Genomic DNA, 20,380 nt, shown 5'->3' on the forward strand with positions numbered 1-20,380 from the left:
TGTTTGATATGGTTGCACGATTGACTGGATGGATGGATGAATGGATGGATTGTGACACCACAGGATACCCGCGCGATGACCACAAAACCAAGTCGCATAGCTATACCATATTTCTATACCTATGGAGCTACGCGCGCTGGCGCTGGCTCCGCTAAAAATAGGAAGAAAATATATTCCATAGAAAAATTCGAGTAAAAGACTACTCGTAGAAACAAAGAGAAGTGTAAGACTTACATATTTTTCTTTGAAGAGTTTTTCCCGCGTGTCTCAGTGCGAGCGAAACAAGCATGGGCTGGCGCGATTCGCTTATTAGTATGCAAACGGAAGTAAAAGGTGCTTTGATACATCTACTTCCGTCTGTAACGATATCCGGTTTATACAACTTCCGGTGACGTCACACACCACGTGCGTAGACACGCTTGTACGAGTTTCGTAGACTTGTAGTTGTTGTTCTTTGAGAAAAAGACTAAAGTCGTCTCATATGTCTCGGTGTTCTTTCTCCGTTCTTCATCGTTCCTTCAGCTAAGAAACGATACATGGTGTCAGAAATAGAGGATTCACAGTCTCTGTAAAAGAATACAGTGAGAAGAGAACCCAAAATGCCAGACGAAAGCGGAGAGTCGACGAGTGTGCCTGGGTTTGTACAAACCAACCTCCAACTACCGCAAAAGTTAGAGACGAGAGGCAACTTAGCTAACAATTGGAAGACCTTTAAAAGGCTCTGGATAAACTACGAAATAGCCTCGCAACTGGATAAACAGAGAATGGAGCTGAGAACGGCTACTTTGATTTCATGCATTGGTCCCGAAGCACTTGAGATCTACGACGGTTTGCCCTTTGCAAACGAAGAGGACAAAACAAATATCAATCGCATTATGGAGCTCATGGAAGCGCACTGCGTTGGAGAAACGAATGAGATCTATGAAAGGTATTTGTTTAACCGAAGAAACCAGGAAAATGGTGAGTCAGTAGAAAGCTTTATCGCTGCACTTAGATCACTTGCTAAAACTTGTAATTACTGCGAATTGCAAGATGGAATGATTAGGGACAGAATCGTAGTCGGAATAGCCGACAACAGTATTAGGAAGAAATTGCTGACGGAAGCTAAACTCACCTTAGCAAAGTGTGTTGACATATGCCGTGCAAATGAAGCTACTGCTAAAAGGCTAAAGGAAATGTCCCAGCAATCCGGCGAAATAAGCGCTATTACCACAGGCCCCCCGCGCAGAAAAACAGGGTCAAAAGGGGGTAGAAGGCAGGAATCTAGAAAACCGCCACATACGGATAGCAGCAAATCAAATCCCCACCCCAAATGTAAATTCTGCCATAGATTACACCCTAGAGCTAAAGAAAAATGCCCTGCTTGGCAGAAAACATGTGATACATGTGGAGAACTTAATCACTTCTCAGTAGCATGTAAGGCTCTAAAAGCAAGCAAGAAGGGTAAGAAACCAATACACAATCTTGATTATGAAAGAGACAGTGACTATGGTGCATTATTTACTGTGGAGTCTGTGGACACTCTGAACACAAATCCACTCAGCCCTAAGAAAATTTATGCACACATGCGCCTTCGTGATGAGCTAATCAAGTTCCAATTAGATTGTGGAGCCACAGTCAATATCTTGCCAGAAGATTTGTATAAGGAAGTTTTCAATGACCCAAAATTGAAACGCTTACAGAAAAGCAGCGCAACACTAGTCATGTTTAACAAGTCAGAGCTAAAACCGCTAGGGGTGGTCAACATAGAAACCCTCAACCCAAGGAATAATGATCTACTGCTGACGAAGTTTGCAATAGTCCCTAGAGGCTACACCCCACTGCTAGGTGCACAGTCCGTGCAGAATTTCAAGCTAATGACAGTGAACAGTGAGAACATTATGTCTTTGTCAGACTCAAGCCCAACCTTAGACCCAGTTAGTGAATTTCCAGATGTGTTTAAAGGGGAGGGTAAACTAGATCAAAAGCTACACCTAGAGCTCGATGCAACTGTTCCCCCTGTGATCCTCCCAGTCAGGAAGGTGCCCCTGGCAGTACGAGAACCACTCAAGAACGAAATTGATTGGTTAGTGGGGTTAGGAGTCCTTCAGTCGGTAGATGTTCCCACAGAATGGGTATCCTCAATGGTTGTTGTCAAGAAGCCTAACGGAAAGATAAGACTCTGCATAGATCCGAAGCCCCTTAACAAAGCGTTAAAGAGGAATAGATACCCTCTACCAGTGATTGATGACTTACTTCCGCAGCTTACTAATGCCAAGGTGTTCAGTGTTGTAGATGCGAAGAACGGATTCTGGCATATACAACTGGATGACGAGAGTAGTTTCCTGACTACATTTGGCACCCCATGGGGAAGGTACAGGTGGACGAGGATGCCGTTCGGTATAGCCCCAGCCCCCGAAGAGTTCCAGAGGAGATTGGAACAAGCACTAGAAGGCCTGGAGGGTGTCAAACCAATCTTCGATGACATCCTTATCTTCGGAAAAGGTGACTCCAAAGAAGAAGCCATCAGAGATCATGATTCCAAGTTGAGATCCCTCCTCGAGCGCTGTCGCCAAAAGGGTATCAAACTCAACAAGGAGAAGCTGAAGCTGCGTTGTGCTGAAGTCAAGTTCATGGGTCACGTGGTATCGACAGACGGGTTGAAGCCAGACCCCGACAAGCTACAGGGTATTGAAGAAATGCCTACACCAACAAACAAGCAAGATATCAAGAGGTTGCTTGGTATGGCAAATTACCTCCAGAAGTTTGCACCGAATCTCTCAGAAGCAGCTGCACCGATGCGCGAAGTGCTCAGAGAAGAGAACCAGTTCCACTGGGACGAGCAAGTACAAGGACAAAGCTTCAAGAATGTGAAGAAGATTGTTTCACAAGCACCAGTTCTGAAGTTCTTCGACCCACACGAAGAAGTCGAGCTGCAGTGTGTTGCATCAGAGAAAGGGATGGGAGCCTGTCTAATGCAGAAGGGACAGCCCGTCGCATATGCGTCACGTTCTCTGACAGAAACCGAGAAGAACTATGCTCAGATTGAGAAAGAAATGCTGTCCATTGTATTTGGAGTGGAGCGCTTCGAGCATTATCTGTATGGACGGCCAATAAAAGTTGAAACGGATCACAAACCTCTTGAAAGCATTTTCAAGAAAAGCCTCATTAGTGCCCCCAAGCGCCTACAAAGAATGATGTTGCGACTACAGAAGTTTGACCTGCAAGTCAACTATAAGAGAGGAGCTGAAATGTACCTTGCAGACACCCTAAGCAGAGCCTTCCGAGGGCAGAAGAGGAGTGCTAGTCGAGATGATGTAGGAGATGTGATGCTACTAGGAGAGATGAGAGGTACGACTGAGCGAGAAGTAGAAAGTATTGACATGATACAGTTTCTACCTGTCTCCGAAGCTACCCAAGCATCACTACGACAAGCTACAGAGCAGGACACAGCTATGAGAGAGCTGAAGTCTATAATCCGACAAGGCTGGCCAGAGGTGAAGGATGACGTTCCTGTGAGCATCAGAGATTACTACTCTTTTAGAGATGAGTTGTCACTACAAAACGGCCTGGTCTTCAAAGGAGAGAGGTTAGTGATTCCCAACAGTTCCAGAGTAGAAATGTTGGCTAAGATACATGCCAGTCACATAGGGATCCAGGGATGTCTCCGTAGGGCTAGAGAAGTCCTATACTGGCCTGGAATGAATAAAGAAGTAGAAGAGTATGTTGCCAAATGTGAGATTTGCAACAGTCACTTATCAGAGCAAGGCAAAGAGCCAATCATATGCCATGAAATCCCCAACCGCCCATGGGAGAAAGTAGGCATAGACCTGTTTGAACTGAATGGGAAAGACTTTGTACTAACAGTTGATTACTATTCAGGCTTCTTTGAGGTTGACAGGTTGGAAGGCAAGACTGCGAAAGAAGTGATGAGGAAGATCAAACCACATGTGGCCAGACATGGTATTCCAGACCAGATTATGAGTGACAATGGCCCGCCATTCGACTCGCATGAGTTTAGACAGTTTACAAACAGCTATGGAATTGAACATGTGACCAGCTCCCCAGGCTATGCCCAATCCAATGGAAAAGTAGAGAATGCAATCAAGACGGCAAAGAATCTGATGAAAAAAGCCACAGAATCAAACAAAGACCCGTACTTGGCTCTACTGGATTGGCGGAATACACCAAGCGAAACAGTTGGTTATTCACCAGTTCAAAGATTGTTCAATAGGAGAACCAAGACACTCCTACCAACTTCCAGCAGACTCTTGAAACCATCAGTGCCCAGAGATGTACGCCAGAAGCTCACGCTACAGAAGGCAAGGCAAAGCTTGAATTACAACTGTGGAGCAAAGGAGTTAGAAGAGCTGAAACAAGGAGATGTTGTGCGTCTACAACCTACAAAGACAGTGGGAAGGGCCAAGCAATGGAAGCAAGCAAGAGTTGAAGGAAAAGTTGATATTCGATCATATCAGGTACGTACTGAAGACGGACGGGTTTACCGACGAAACAGACGACACCTGCGGAAAACCAGAGAGCAGATGCAGCCACCGCAGCAAGAAGACATAGAAATGCCCTTCCATTCCCCAAGCAGACCTGCTAAACCGGCGATGCCTACGACACACAAGCAGCAGCAGCAGCAGGAGAAACAACCTTCAGAGAAAGCCCCTGAGAATGCTGCCCAGGATGTCCCCGATGTCCCAGCGGAGCAACGCACGCGTTCAGGAAGGGTTGTGAAACCGCCTGTACGTTTTCAATAGTTTTATTATCCAGGACAGTGACATTTTGTTAGTGTATTTTTTTTTAAATTTTGGAAGGGGAGATGTAACGATATCCGGTTTATACAACTTCCGGTGACGTCACACACCACGTGCGTAGACACGCTTGTACGAGTTTCGTAGACTTGTAGTTGTTGTTCTTTGAGAAAAAGACTAAAGTCGTCTCATATGTCTCGGTGTTCTTTCTCCGTTCTTCATCGTTCCTTCAGCTAAGAAACGATACACCGTCCACCTCTGCCTCGAATGAAACGGCAGAATAGAGCCAGAGAATGAAAGGTTTGCGAGATGCATTATTGTGGACATGAGAACGTGTTTACTCATTTTTTAACATCACTAGCTTAAAAAGACATCTTTTTTCTATAGCTGTACGAATTTTGGGCCGATGAATTCGAGCTTAAGATATTTTTCTGGCGTGTTTTCTAGGGCGGGTAAAAAGACTTTCATCCCTTGTCTCTTTTTGCTAGGTATGACGTGACATGGAAGCCATTTCACAGACGAGACGGCCGTTGGACCGCTAACCAATGAGAGAGCGCCAGAAAACACTGAGCGCCGAAAAAGTAGACAAGAGATACAAACGCACACGCGCACTAAATCAACAACAACGCAAAGCTAAAAAAAAAAACTCTAACTTTATTCAAACCGTAGAGGTGAGCTCCCTGTGGACAGACAGTGTGACTAGTCCGACAGACTATAGTTCGTTGCAGAACATTTGAAATCCAAACAGACCAAAGGAAGCAAAACGCAGAATGAAAGGATTCCAACCACCTCGTAAAATGACAAAGACTGTTTGGAAGAACAAGCGGAATTCGATGGTGATATTAGGAAGAATATTTTCGAATCATTCGAAGATTGAAGAGAATCGTGCGCCAGATGAACCGGCCACCTGTTTAGAACTTCGCGGCGCTTTCGAGGACCTTGATTATACTGCCAGCGACCCGAGGAAGGGGGGATTGAACCACTAGCAAAATCTTTAAGGAAGTTCCCTGTTCCCGCAACTCTTTTGCGAGAGTGTAATGTAGCAGTTGAGGGTTTTTATGATTCTTCGCCATCTTCGTTATTTGCTCTCGAATAATGGTCCTCTCTGTTACTTCAAGCTCTTTCGTCTATATTTAGCTGTTTAGTAGTAAATTCACGGCCCATATCGGAGCATTTGCCTTAGTGCGTGACAATTAAAGCCGCATTGTCACCAGTTTACTTCCGGTCGATTACGTTACAATCTCCGATAATTTTTAACGGAAAACGCGAAAAATATTTCAAAATATTGAAATATTGTGTATATTGCAAGTTTCTTCGAGGATGTGATTGATAATTTAGAGCGGATGGCATGTTAAATATCTCGGATTCTAATAGATTCTTTTGTCTTTTAACTGTTGAGGTTTCCGTCGGACCTCCGGAAGATGGTAAATTTATGGAGAGCATCAGAGAGCATGGTAAATTTACGAGAAGCACAGAGAGTGTAGTAAATTTTCGGAGAGCATCAGAGAGCATAGTAAATTTACGGAGACCGTCAGAGAGCATGGTAAATTTACGGGGAGCATCAGAGAGCAGGTGTATAAAATTTGACCAAATCGTGTATTCATTAAGTTAATGTCTAGCATAACCACATGTAATACAAACAGACAAATAAAATAACATTTAAAAGAGTTCCGGTTTTGATAGTTGTCAGGATTTTTAACGATAAATATATTCCCAACCGCCCCAAAATAGGCATTTTAATAAACATGGCTATAGACTGTGTGATTTTGGCCATTCATCAAGGAACCAGACTCTGGATAAGGTACGCAAAAATGGCTTAGACGAACTATTATAAAGGAGCCCTCGATTTAACGAGTAAAGGCCATTTTTAAAAATGTTCGCTAGAAACTATAGCTTAATTACTCCTTCTGAAAGGTGTTACAAAGTGCATTTTTAAATGGTATTCCAAAAAAATAAAAATGCCCGTTTGACTTACTAAGAATAATGAAGTGCCAGATTATTCCCGTTACTTAGCCATTTTCTAAAAAGTGCAGATTTTGATTTTTAGTTGTTTGAGCTTATCATCGCATGGTGATGAAGAAAAGGGTTGTTGATAAGCAAAAACAAGGACTTTCCTAAAACACGCGGGAAAGCAAATGACGCTTTATTGACTTCCCCAAGACCTGTGCACTCGATATCTAGCTTGAAAGGGAAGGAAAGGGAGATTGAAAAGGCAAAGAAGTAAGTCATACTTGATGATGTGTTGATTAATTCTCTTGTGACATTTCGTTGCTCTATTTGTGGTTCCGGTTGATTCAAAAGTTGTAAATATAATTCCGTCAAAAGCACGGCATATTCTTATCATACTCTCTTACATTTTATAGCATTGAGGAAGTCCTTTTTCGTAGTTTTGATAGAAGTCCGCAACTGAATATACTTTATTTCACCAGAATAACCGCGACAAAAGTGATGGATATTTTTTTCCGAAAGATAAAATGTTTTTTTTTACCAACTTCTAATTCATTTTACCGGCTATTTTAGTATTATGGGACATCGTTAGGTCAAATTTTAATGTTATTTGGGACTGGTAATTAATATTCTTTGATAATACTGGATCTTTTTTTCATTTATTTTGAGAGAGAAAACCGAAAATAATATTTGCGTTAATGTTCGAGGAACTGCACAGCTCGGAGCAGATAATGAAGAGACGCGCGTGAACGATCAGAATTATGATGAAACAAATAGCACTGCGCGCAGATGATAAAGATACGCGCGTAAACAATCATATTTAATTGCGCTTGTAATGTACCTACTTTTATTTCAAGCAAACTACAAATACAGAAACATTTTCTGTCTATTCTAAGTCTATCTTAACAACGAAGCGGCGAGATAACAAAATGAGTAGATAAATGGTTAGTGAAGCGCTCTCAGCTAAACTTCCGATCAAACGAGCGCATAGTATTGAACAAACCAATCATACGATTGCATAGAATCAATCAGCCAATCAGACGAGAGTGTGCTATCATTCAGTCAATCAGATGAACGCATGGTATCTATCCGGCCAATCACGAGAGAGCAAGGTATCTATCCAGCCAATCAGACGAGAGGGTAACTGGCAGAGGAAGCAATACCGCACTGGTTGTTCTTGTTCCTTGACATCATGATGTAGCCCTCCACGCCCCAGGAGTACCCCCAGGAGTTTTTGACCAGCCAGTAGTCCTGACCATTGTAGTTCCCATACCCGATCACAAGGACGCCGTGGTCCAGTTTGGTGCTGCTGCAGTAACTATGGAAACAAACCGGGTTATTGGCACTGAATGATCTAGTGATACATAGACTCCCCCTAAAAGTCACCCATGCTTGTTCTATAGCTGATTCAGACAGCACAATTTAGTCGTATGCGACATACCTACGACATGTCTTAGCCCTGAATTACACATTTCGTAGTCGGGGGTCGTACCGGAGTCGTAGGCTGATTTACACTCTAAGACTCGAGTGATAGAGGTATCTCGTGCAAGTCGCATACTAAATTCAACCTTGCTCATAGGTCTGCTATACCCTAGAGTGTCCCGCGCTGTTTGAGTACAATGAATAATTTGATTCACGTAACATTTATACATTGAGAATATAATTAAATATTTGCAACAAAGAGCAACTAAGTCTAACAAGCTCAAGCACTCGTTCGGCACTATTCATTTAGATTCAAAATGGCGAACGTTCTTATAGCTGACCCACGAGAGCAAGCGGGAAATCAAAAGGTGTAATCATAGAAAAGTAGAAAACTGACCGCGCAGCCTAGAGAAGCCTGGGGACGAGGCTCAAGTTATTGGTACTCACGGGTTATCATATACGCCACTCGAGTAAAACTGCCATTGACTAGCATCCACGGCCACGGAGACTGGGCCTACTGTGGCCACCGCTGACTGGAGCGCCTGCTCACTGCCTTGTGGGATATCCTGGTAACCTGTCAATAAAGAGAATATGACGGAAGTTATGAATCGGGTGAATCATGTGACAAAAGGGTTTGCGCCCTTTTTCAATAGTCCAGTCTCGAATTCCAATGCGCCCGCTTGACAGGCCTAAAAAATACAGTGTGGACCTCGTGAACAGGTAAACTGTTTCCAAATACCAAGCGAGAAGTTTTGCATTGTTATATTCTAAGCTCCGAGAGTGAGTTCCCTAGAATGCGTATGAAATTCGTCAAAGCCAAGGCTTGCCTCCTAATGAACTTATATGCCCTTAGGCCTTCTAGCGGGCATAGTAGCGTTTGTAAATGGACTATCCTTTTTTCTTCTGTATAGCTGACTGGTGGGAACACAGCAGGCTTTGGCTATGAGGGATCTTGGGACAAACAAATACATTCCCTCGTACGCGTGTCCATTTCATATTTCACTCACCAGTAACTCTTGCTCCCACATGGCTTGAGCTGAAGTGGCAGCTTCCCTGTTGACCCAAATACGGGTAACTAGATTCCGTGTCGATGCCTCCATTCGATTCGATGTAGCGGAATGCGTTGTCCATCAATCCACCCTGGCAACCGTTGTTGCCATAGCTACCGGAGCAGTCTATCAGGTTCTGCTCGCTGAGAGAGACAAGACTTCCTGTTTTCCTGAAGTGCTGTCCCTCCACGGATCCGGTGGTACTGAAGGCCCAGCACGATCCACACTGACCTGAGGGGGAGGGGAGAGGCGGATTAGAGATTGGAGGAAGTAGGATGGGCCAAGAAAAATAGGACGATATCTTAGAAGACGGATCCAGCATTGTGGTAGGGGGGAGGGAGGTATGTGTCTGAACATGGGATCGCAGGTGAAGAGGACGCTAACAGGATGATGTCATCAGCTCACCATATGACAATCCACTCCACCCCTCCTCCACCTCTACCTTGATTCTTGACACCAGTGACGTAGCCCTTCTGACTCCAATCCACAGAGCTGGGGATCTTCACGTTGCTAGGCGGCATGTAGGTGGCCCAGCCCCTCTTGGTGCTGTTGTGGTGCGCGCGCACCCCGAGGTAGAAGTATCGGAACTCGTCCTCTGTCAAGTCCCCCAAGTGATTCATAGCCATCTTGTACGAGTGATCCTCAGCGTTATGGCGCTTGATTTTCTGTTAAAAGTTTGAATAGTCATAAGATCCACCGACGCGCTGAATGTGACAAATAACCTAAATAATCTAAAACAAAGTTAAATACTTTATTTACCAAATTTAATAAAAGTACCAAGTGGGAAAAAGCATCCATTTCCATTGGCTGATTTTGGGGAAGCGAATTATATATATATATATATATATATATATATATATATATATATATATATATATATATATATATATATATATATATATATACTTTTTCCCACTTATATATATATAATTCGCTTCCCCAAAATCAGCCAATGGAAATGGATGCTTTTTCCCACTTTGCTAGGATAGATAAACGGCGGCTAACGGGGGCTTTTTAAGTCCAGTGGAAACAGCGTTTCCGCTTAGCCGCGAATACTCATTTTAAAAACAAAAACAAAATAGGCAGTGTATGGGGGGGGGGGGAGGAGGAGGGTGGCGTACCCCCCCCCCCCCCCATAAGCCTCTGGGCTTGCAAGATCGTCATCCGTTGAGCTGATAGCCACCTTCCTTTATACGCACCTCAAGATTCTGTTGCCAAATAGCCATTCTCGTTCTCTCTTCATGCACATCTGAGTAACTCTTCCCGTGATACGACTTCCATGCTACCCACTCGCTATCCTGACCAAAACGCACACTCCATCCCCGCGAGGAGGCGACCAGCACACACAGCACCAAGAAAACCTTCATTTTTGCCTGTTGGTTTGTGATTTGAAGCCAAATGAATGTGGATATTCCAGCAGAGTCGAAAGCCTTAAATACTAGCTAGTCAAAAGTCACATGAGATGCGGAAGATTTGTGCAGAATCTTATGATAGATTCGCCTGTTTTGACAGAATTGTTATTGACATAATATGACCAACATTTTTTCATGAAATCATTGCATTTACTAAGTATAGTCTTGCTTTCGCTTGCCTAAGCTTCCAGTTTTCACATTGGTTTAAGTAACCATTGCCAGGTCGCTGTATTGTCTAGTTTTTCTAGCTTCTTAGGATGTCTGTTTTAGAAAAGAAAATGTAGCAAAATAAACATGAAAACACAAAGTACACCACAACAGTAGTATAATTTGTCAAACAACAAATAACAGATATGGCTTACATATTTTGCAAATTAAGGCATCATTCTATGTGTAACTCACACTTTATGGCGATTAACCACGAAGTTCATGCACATTTGTGGAGATTATATATTTTTTTTTTATAAAGCTTGATGTGAGATTACCATAATTGAAACGTATCATTTTTTACATCATCTGAATTTTGTTTTTATTTGATAATCTGACATCTGACGATTGTTTCAAGCACTGTAACAATGTCGCTATGTTTTAAGGCCAAGTAAAAATAAAAACATGTTTATCGTCCTGATAAGATCAAAAAATAGGAAGCATGCGGCCCTTTTATTTATTTATTTTCTCCTTGGTTTATCAAAGATTTGTACGATTCACGAAGGAAATTTCCGCGATGTTGCGCGGGCGGGGACGATAAACATGACTCTTTTTTTACTTGGCGTTATTCAATATTACATGAGCAGACAATTTAAAAGGCTTGTATTTTATTTCCTAAGTTCAATACAAAAACAAGTGTCACAATTGCTTCTCAAAATCAACCGATGGAAATGGATATTTTCCCGTTTTTTTTTTTTTTTGCCATGATGACAAAATGGCTACTGACAGAGACCTTTTATTATCATCTGGAAAATCTCCAATGAATCATCACGCGTGGTGGAACCAGGTCGATAGGTCGATAAACATGATGTCATTTTTATCGACGTTACGCTTATTGTTTTCTTTCACACACAGGGATACCGTGCGGTGGTACTTACGTAGAAAAGATATGTACTAAAGCAACCCGCCCAGAAGAAAAAAAAAGTTTTATTACTTTTTGAACTGCGAATACTATAGCATTACTAGCGTCAATTAGGTCTATCTCTGATTTATCTATTCCATTTAGCTCAACATTTCTAATCGATATGCGTTTAGTTTTTCGTGTAAACATCAATGCGGTCATGCACTTACAAGCCCTTACCCCACCCCCCACTGGATATCTTGTGTAACTCCTCTATAAAAGCGCACGAATATGAGCGCTGAAGTCACACTTCAGCCAAGCGAACACTGCAAGCTTAACCATGGAAAGGATTCTGATCTTCGCGTTTCTCTTGACGGTTGCCAGCGCGCTGCGTTTTGAGGAGGAGCGGTTGTGGAAATCGTGGAAGCAGGAACACGGAAAGCAGTATTCGGAAGTGGAGGAGCGAGGCAGGAAGGCTGTCTGGTTTCAAAACCTTAAAGTGGGTATTTTAGTTCCTTACGATAATTTTTTCTCCTCGCGGTAACAATATGGATGCTTTCACTTCTGATGATCTCCTCACTATAACAATGTTACTTTCTTTCCTCATGATCAAAGTATTTTTTTCAAAGTATCTTTTCTTCCCACTTTAACAATATGGATGCTTTCACTCCTTACGATCAATTTGTTTTCTCCCAACTGGAATGATATAAATGTTTCATATTAAGTGGAGAGATTTTGATTTAATCCAAATTCGACATTGCCTGCTAGCAGAGGCCTCTTTTCTCTGTATTTCGCTGGGCTGGAGTTCGCGAGGAAAAGATACATCTGCCATGGGTCGAAACTGTTTCTGTTGCGCATGCGTGAGCGTTAATAAGCGACCGACGTGCCAAAACCCGTACCATCGCGCGAAAGCTGTCAATATGCTTTGCATGGGTTTAGTCGGAAATCATGAATCAAACCCCGGTTAGTTCTCCTCTTCGAAAAAAGAAAACAACTGTTCAATTTCAATCACCTAAAACGTCACTAAAAAGATTGAACAACAAACGCAGCAAAGACGAGTTTTGTCTTGTTTGTGGGATTAATTTCAAAACATCTGGGCAGGCGAGTTTCTTCAATGTAAATATCGCACAGTTGGATTCGAAGAAAATGTTACAAAACTTTTTGGTAAACTTAGATCAGCTATTCCCAGAAGAATATGCAAAACCTGTAAACGGAAGATTGACTCGTTTGTCAAAAGAGAGAAAATTCTGAATGAAGATAAGGCATTGAATGGCTTCTTTTATAATTCGTCGCGTGATATTTCTACGGAGGACTCCGTTTCGAATGCGGGCTTATTATCCGGAAGCGGATATACGTTTCATGCATGCGCTAGCCATTGTGGGCTCAAATAGTGGCCAGTAACTAATGAACGGAGCATGCGCTCTGGATCTCGTCCACGATTGTGGACGGCGGTTTGATCAAACGAACTTGCGACCCATGGCAGAGGTATCTTTTCCTCGCGAACTCCAGCCCAGCGAAATACAGAGAAAAGAGGCCTCTGCTAGCAGGGAACATTCGACAATGAAAGCTTCCGGTATCGTAGCCAGTATAAATGCTTACTAAGGCAGGCCAGTACCCAGGGAGGGGGGGGGGGGGGGGGTGCTATAAAGCATAAGCTAGATCACTCTGGTATGTCATTAGTCAGACTGTATTTGTAGCCAAATCCGACAATAAACGTCCCGTGGAGATATTGCAAAGGTATAAAAAACCCTCTTTGTTCAGATTTTTATCCAAAAACTCACTACCTCCTCCCCCTCCCCAAGAAAAATTAGGTCCACTTTTTCGGATTTCGCACCCCTCCCCCCCCCCCAAGAAATATCCTGGGTACGGGCATGCAAGGCACTTACCCACTTATGACTATTGAGAGTTGTAGACTTTGCCACAGGGATCCCGTACAATCACAGAGTCAACACCTATAATTGCAGACACCCTTCGGGAAGCGGGGACGATATCGTCCAACATTTTTTGGCCAGGGCGTAGCGGGCTTCTTGTTAAATGTCGTTTTCTAGCTCGCTCGTTCAACTCCTTATTAGGGAATTACATACTATGGTTGTCAGTCTGCTTCAATGTTTTATGTCTCGATATTTTATCGCCTTTGAGATTTGCAAGTCGAAAAATTACGCATAAACTTACGGGGATTCGTATTAGCTACGTTTTACAGACCGCCATCTTGAAAACGGGGCCTAGTCCCTCACGTTCTAGATTAACACAGGTTTCCCTCTGTTGTTTAGAAAGTTGAGCAGCACAACAGGGCAGGCCACTCCTATACACTCGCCATGAACGAGTTTGCCGACATGTGCGAGGAGGAGTTTCGTAATGTGTACCTAAGGTACCGGTTCAACGCTAGCTCGCCACAGAGAGGTGCTACTTTCATGGCGCCTAACAACTTGGAACTGCCAACAAAGGTGGACTGGAGACAACAAGGTTACGTCACACCCGTCAAAAACCAAGGCAAGTATACTATCGTGTTACATCACGCCCACCAAGTAGGGAGGGGGTGGGATATGCGAAGTAACGTTCGCAAGAAACGAAAACATTTTTTGAGAGGGAGTGGTGAAAACATACATCATCGCACTTGTCAAGAACTATAATCAAACATATCATTATTAATGGTTAAGATTATGGGACATTTAATAGTCCCCCCTCCCCCTAAAGCTCTAACACATACCCTTCTTCCCAATGCCGGTGCAGCTTTTTCTAAGCGTTCAGAACATCCAAGTACTCATCCATCAAATCCCTTCACCCCTCACGTCTCTCTCTCTATTAAGGTCTATGTGGCTCTTGCTCTAGTAGGTCGTCTTAATGCCCGTTTAGTCGCTTAGCGGACCATTTTCTTTTAGGTATCTACTCCTAGCTCTCAGTTGTCGTCAAATTTCGTTCATTTCAGCGGAGCTCCCCTTTGTTAAAATTTCATAGATATTTCTCTCTCACCCCCCCCGCCCCCCCTCCCCCGTGCTGGATCTCCTATAAGACATCGCCTTGGCTTAACCCTTTCCCTCCAATCTCTAAACCGCCTCTCCCCTCCCCCCTCAGGTCAGTGTGGATCGTGCTGGGCCTTCAGTACCACCGGATCCCTTGAAGGACAGCACTTTAGGAAAACCGGAAGTCTTGTCTCCCTCAGTGAGCAGCAACTGGTTGATTGTGACACGACGTGCTATGGTTGTCAAGGGGGCTTTGTCGACAATGCCATTGCATATGTGCAGAGGAACGGAGGGATTGACACAGAGTATAGTTACCCTTACGAAGGGTCACAAAACTACTGCAGATATAACCAGAACGAGATCGGAGCTACTGCTACAGGTAAGACCTAGGGGGGGATTTTTTAAGTTAGAGGAACACAAACGAGGATGAACTGCAGTCTCTTTGTGGTACCAGGGCTGTAGCAGGGGTGGGGCGCTGAGGGCAATGCCTCCCTCCCATTATTTTAAAAAAAAAATGATAAGGAAATGACCAGTAGGAGCGTGACCGTGCCCCCCAATTTTTCCTTAATGTTTCTGTATTGTGTCCCCCAATATTTCGAGGCCTGCTACGGCACTGGGAACTAAGCGTTATACAAATCATAACTATAGGAAAACGATTATCTCGCATCACCACAACAATGACCAAATACTGTTCAGAAGCAATTACTATATACATAAATGATGATACATAAATGATGACCAAATACTGAGCACAATGTGTTTCTCATTGCTTAGGTTATGTGGATATCCCAAGAGGAAACGAATACGCTCTTCAACAAGCGACTGCAACCATCGGCCCAATCTCAATTGCCGTGGACGCGTCACACTTCCAGCTTTACAACGGCGGGGTCTTCGACTACCCGTAAGTACCCGAGGGGCGGAGTGATTTGGGGAAGGGGCGGAGTGATGTGGGGGAGGGGTAACTGCTAGACTATGGCAGGGTCTTCGATATGAAAGCGTAGTGATGATACTCTGTAGGTAACAAGATTTGGCGTTAAATAATTATAACATTTATATTTCAATTATAATTTTTTAAATCTTTTCAAAATTTTCTAACGAAAAACAATATGGTATTTTTTTTTTACCTTTCGTTGGATAAAACACCACCACTTAATGAGACATTCCGAATTATCTTCTCTATACCAGATACTGCAGCAGCACCCAACTGGACCACGCCATCCTTGTGGTCGGGTATGGTAACAACAATGGTCAGGACTACTGGCTGGTCAAGAACTCCTGGGGCACAGGCTGGGGAATGTCTGGTTACATCTTGATGTCCAGGAACAAGGACAACCAATGTGGTATTGCTTCCTCTGCCAGCTACCCGCTCGTCTGATTGGCTGGATAGATACCACGCTCTCGCGTGATTGGCTGGATGGATACGACGCTTGCGCGTGATTGGCTGGATAATACAATGCGATGATATTTTTAAGCCACAAGGTTTACTGATTGGTTCCTTAAGAGGCATAGGTCAGTTAGAAGCCATGAGGTTTTCCGATTTGTTAGTTAGAAGTCAGAACCAATTAGCTTTTCTGATTTGATATGTAAAAGCGTTTATGTTTAAGAGACAATAAAAATATTTTGTTATTCAAGGTGTTTTATAGGAAAATATTATTAATCTTATACTGGCACATAGGCCAACGTATTTCTTCTGTCTCAGAACATATAAACAAATAACACAAGGCATGAAAATTCTCATGAAAATTCTAAAGTTCTAGAAAGTTACACTCATAAAAATTCTCAAAGGAACGGCCCTACTTTATTCAGTTTGTGACGTATACTCGAGCCCAGGCCACTCAAACAAAAGGTTTCATTTGAGTTTGCAATAAATTTTCACTTAAACTCATCGTCTGATAAGTTTGGGTTCAGGTATCGGATAGCTTGGTAACCGCCTAACCAAGCGCACCCGAGGAGCCAGGCCTACGGGCCACAGCTCCCCGCCCCCCAGGGGGATACCCGTCACACCTTTCGGTGGAATATACTTACCTAGTTAGTTGCATGCTATCCTAAGGGTGTGGTGGGAGGGACAAAAAACCCGCGAATCCAGTGTTGAGTCGAGCGAGATTTGCAGAGCTCTGAGAGAGGATGCAAACGTGCCAATGCCTGAATAACCGGGGGCGCCCAAGCCGCAGCAGGGACTAGACCCAGGAGCGCGCGGTCATCCTCGATTTTAACTTATTCTAAATTGCGCTTATGCTTATGTAGCATACATAAAAACAGAAACGGAGTTCCGGTATAAAAAGGGGGCCCTCGCGGGGGGTCTCATTGTCACTCAACCTCCATAGAAGAGCTCCAGGAGAACCTCCATAAAGAAATCAAATCACCGCCATTACCATTGCTTTTTCTAACTACGTCTGCCTACGAGTTTGAGCTTTCACATCCTTCAAAAGGCGGTAATAGGTAAGAAAAACACTTTTCTTGCAATTCTGCTATTTCTCTTTAGCAAAAAGCTAATAATTTTATTTTATTTGTAGTGGCAAAATCGATAAGATTTTCAGAGGGAAACGTGACACGATGCACGGCGTGCCTTGGAGCAAGTAGCCATAAAATAACGTAGAACCGGTAAAGATGACAGATTTATTTCTCTTTGTATCTTTGCATTAGAGTACCAGGAACATCCTACCTTCAATAAATAAGCAAAACGAGACATTTTGAGCATTAAAACTCGCTCGTCTCATCCAGCCATTTTCACATTCCAAACCTCCCATTCGCACAACAAAATCGTACTTTGCGCTTAGCTTTGACAGGGCCCTCGGAGCGGGCGTGATCTTGGTATTGCCAACTCTTTGGCCATAACTGACCGCGGAGCCGCGGCGGCCGGAGGCCGCAGGTCTTTCTTCTTTCCACCGTCGATTTCTGGTATTGCTCGGGCAATACCGGCAATACCGGTTCCGCGGTCCCTGTTTGAATATAAATTTTTGCGTCTATCTAATATTTGATGGACGTGACAACATTCCAAGCTATGTTTTTTGAGATAGATGGCGTTTAAAAAATGTGTCTGAAATAAGAAGCGAAATAAAGTTTCCAAAACAATTCTTGTATCTTAATAACTACTTAAGCTTACCCTCTTAATTAACTACTGCATATTGTGAAATTGCATTCTTGTTATGGCAGAGCAATAAATATTTTATCAAAAAGAAAGAGAACAGCTGTATTATAAACTGTATTTTGACTCATAATTGTCTAGTTTGAATATAATGCATCTGTAAATAACATCATGTTTTTCAAGTACAACTACAACTTAGTCTATATAGGGATTTGATTCTAAATGATATGAGTAAAGTCCATGGAAAATAATGTTGTAGACAGTATCCTGCTAGTTTGAATATTTTGTAATAAAAGATTGACTGATTAAAATTTGAAGTACTTGGTACAAAGTAGATTAAGACCCCCTCTGCTGCTCAATGGGGGGCTTCTATAGCCATTAGCTGGGCAAGGTTTTGAAAAAGAAGCAGAAACACTCTCAGACCCTGGCCTATCCAAGAGGGCATATATGGTCCATCCCACTATATCTGAAACCAAACTTTACCTGGAGTAGAGCAAGCCACCCCATGCTTTTAGATCCACTGGACAGCTGTAGTCACCCACATTGTGCTTAGTATCCAAATACAGATATGTATCAATGTTGATAAAGTATTTTTATTTTGCATTCTATACATGATTTTGATCAGATGTTTAAAGACTATGAGCTAATATTCTATACTATTCACTTGTGTTGTCTACCACTTTTCTAATGTATATCATTTGAAATCGGGCTCCATTTCCATTCTTGAGAAAATAAATAACTTGCTTGTGTAGACAAAAAAAAAACACAGGAAAAAAATTCAAGCTGACATCCTATGACAGGGAGCCAGGATTTGCTGAGAAAGAGGAGTTGAGGATGGCATATATGTTGATATTTTGAAAAATGGCTTAAAATCTGGGGAGTTATTTTGAAAGAATGGAATCACTGCTTTTTGGTGTCCAAGAAGGGTGTATGCACCCCTGTGTTTACCACCTGTATGGCTTGAAAAGTAAAACCAATAATTACTAGCTTTTGATTGGAATACAAAGTCGACGGGGTAAAAGAACTAAACTCTAGAAAACATAAATCATGCAAGATGCATCAAACACACTGATAGTAAGAACCTGCAATGAAAAAGCTGAAAAGGGTATGGGCCGTCAAAGAGCCATATGTAACAAAAAAAATTATTCCCTCCCCCCTTTGTCACTGAGCCAAACCTCCCCTTTAGCGAGAAGCTTGATCCGCCCCTGGGGGTCGTTTCTCAAAAGTCCCGATAAACCCGGAAACCCGGAAAGTCACCCGGCAAGCCCCCGATAAACTTTACGGGTGTTTCCCAAAACGCCCGTTATTGTTGGGCCCGGAAAAAAATCCAGGTAACTCGCCCGGTAACTTACGGGAGCTCAAGAGCTCCCGTTAACTTACCGGGAATTACTTTGAATGCGATAATTGATACCCAAAACGATGTTTTTCCTTAATGTTTTCAGCTGAATTTATAGATCAACTATTCATCTAGAATTGGCCAAGTTGAACTATCCAATTTGGTGCTTTTTTCCGATTAAATCTCGCCATTTTCAAGTTGTGAATTTTCATCACTTGAGTAAACCCAAGAGACCATGATATAAGAGAACGAATCTAATGTTATCTAATGTTCAGTTATCTATGTGTTTTATAAATAATTGAACGGGAAGACGTCGGGGAGACGGTGAATTTGGAGTTCATTCAAGATGCATCGTGCAGACTCTTTTTCTCTGCAATTCGGTGAGATAGAATACCTAGGCATTCTCAGAGTCTATGTTGTATTTTAATACAAGAAGACCTTTATTTTTCTTTGATTTATAACATTTTTAGATGAATGAACTTCAATTTTTCACGCAAATGTTCAGAAATCATGTCACTCAAGAAACCCTTGTCACTAGAATAAGATTTACTTCATTATAAAGACTTGAAATCTTTTATTTGTAATATCGGTGTGAATATAATGGTATTAAGTTCTGGATGTAACTTTTTCATTAAAAGGGAATTGGTAGAGAATTGTGTTTTGTAAACACAGATTTATGATTGATTGTTGTGTTATAATTTGCGAATCAGCAGTGAAAACTTTTACTGGGGAAGTTGATCCCAGAGCCTAAATTCACGCACTTTATGCATTTAAATGTCCCGGAAACGGTTGATTGGCTCCAGCGTACTCTATGGAAGATCATTTTTACAGCGTTCGTAAAAAAAGAAGGTATTTTCGGTCAAAAAGATTTCCAAAACATCCTTTGCCGGATCACATTTCTCAAGATGAGATCGCGCGTAAGATTCATGTTGCTAGGAAACGTGAGCGCTAACCAATCAGAGACGTATCTAAAAATAACTGCTTGTTCTAAAAATAGTTTTTACGGACGTCATCATTGGAACATACCCTAATACGGGGGATTCGTTCTCTTACATCATGGTCTCTTGGTAAACCATATCACTGCCCGGAAGAAGTTGGCCAATCACGGCTTACATCATTTTATGGGATTCCCTACCAGCCAATCAGGTTTCTTTGCTGTCAAATGATTTGACATTTAGCTGTCACCGTGCGCCTAAAAAAATGTAAACAACTTTACGAAGGTATTGGAAAATTGCTACAAAATGAGACTTTATCTGCTTGTTCTTTGTCTTTTTTTCGAAAAGTGCCGATGCCACAGCAGTGTTTGGGGTACCAGTTGTCTACCGACATCGAGAAATCTACGATTTTTATCGATATTCAACAATTATTTAGCCAATCTATTCATT

General features: G+C 42.5%; 3 protein-coding genes and 1 long non-coding RNA gene across 4 annotated transcripts; 3 read left to right on the top strand and 1 right to left on the bottom strand.

Moving 5' to 3' along the window:
- Window positions 1-599: 599 nt before the first annotated feature.
- On the top strand, window positions 600-4,742 carry LOC116620077 (uncharacterized protein K02A2.6). The gene has a single exon (XM_048721039.1). It carries the CDS (start codon window positions 600-602, stop codon window positions 4,740-4,742), a length of 4,143 nt encoding a protein of 1,380 aa, XP_048576996.1.
- A 2,765-nt stretch (window positions 4,743-7,507) lies between these two features.
- LOC5518038 (procathepsin L) lies at window positions 7,508-10,570 on the bottom strand. The gene is made up of 5 exons (XM_001637966.3): window positions 10,354-10,570; window positions 9,597-9,819; window positions 9,113-9,385; window positions 8,553-8,679; window positions 7,508-8,001 (listed from the first exon to the last, which is right to left on the bottom strand). Exons 1-5 carry the CDS (start codon window positions 10,519-10,521, stop codon window positions 7,812-7,814), a joined length of 981 nt encoding a protein of 326 aa, XP_001638016.2. The 5' UTR covers window positions 10,522-10,570; the 3' UTR covers window positions 7,508-7,811.
- A 1,335-nt stretch (window positions 10,571-11,905) lies between these two features.
- On the top strand, window positions 11,906-16,200 carry LOC116601619 (procathepsin L-like). The gene is made up of 5 exons (XM_048720927.1): window positions 11,906-12,113; window positions 13,885-14,104; window positions 14,687-14,953; window positions 15,349-15,475; window positions 15,760-16,200. Exons 1-5 carry the CDS (start codon window positions 11,955-11,957, stop codon window positions 15,947-15,949), a joined length of 963 nt encoding a protein of 320 aa, XP_048576884.1. The 5' UTR covers window positions 11,906-11,954; the 3' UTR covers window positions 15,950-16,200.
- A 714-nt stretch (window positions 16,201-16,914) lies between these two features.
- LOC125559120 lies at window positions 16,915-17,288 on the top strand. Its single transcript, XR_007306355.1, has 2 exons — window positions 16,915-17,013; window positions 17,088-17,288. It is a non-coding gene; the product is annotated as an uncharacterized LOC125559120 (long non-coding RNA).
- The last annotated feature ends 3,092 nt before the right edge of the window (window positions 17,289-20,380 follow it).

The sequence above is a fragment of the Nematostella vectensis genome, chromosome 13, assembly GCF_932526225.1.
Source record: "Nematostella vectensis chromosome 13, jaNemVect1.1, whole genome shotgun sequence".
Lineage (NCBI taxonomy): Eukaryota > Metazoa > Cnidaria > Anthozoa > Actiniaria > Edwardsiidae > Nematostella > Nematostella vectensis.

What these genes read in the sequence shown, in the direction of transcription:
- LOC116620077 (XM_048721039.1), top strand. Translation starts at nt 600, where the DNA reads ATGCCAGACGAAAGCGGAGAGTCGACGAGTGTGCCTGGGTTTGTACAA.
- LOC5518038 (XM_001637966.3), bottom strand. Translation starts at nt 10,521, where the DNA reads ATGAAGGTTTTCTTGGTGCTGTGTGTGCTGGTCGCCTCCTCGCGGGGA. An exon ending in TTTGGCAACAGAATCTTGAG is followed by an intron (nt 9,820 to 10,353) that starts GTGCGTATAAAG and finishes AACTTTTAACAG; the next exon opens with AAAATCAAGCGCCATAACGC. An exon ending in AGTGGCGTATATGATAACCC is followed by an intron (nt 8,002 to 8,552) that starts GTGAGTACCAAT and finishes TTGTTTCCATAG; the next exon opens with TTACTGCAGCAGCACCAAAC.
- LOC116601619 (XM_048720927.1), top strand. Translation starts at nt 11,955, where the DNA reads ATGGAAAGGATTCTGATCTTCGCGTTTCTCTTGACGGTTGCCAGCGCG. An exon ending in CACACCCGTCAAAAACCAAG is followed by an intron (nt 14,105 to 14,686) that starts GCAAGTATACTA and finishes CTCCCCCCTCAG; the next exon opens with GTCAGTGTGGATCGTGCTGG. An exon ending in GATCGGAGCTACTGCTACAG is followed by an intron (nt 14,954 to 15,348) that starts GTAAGACCTAGG and finishes CTCATTGCTTAG; the next exon opens with GTTATGTGGATATCCCAAGA.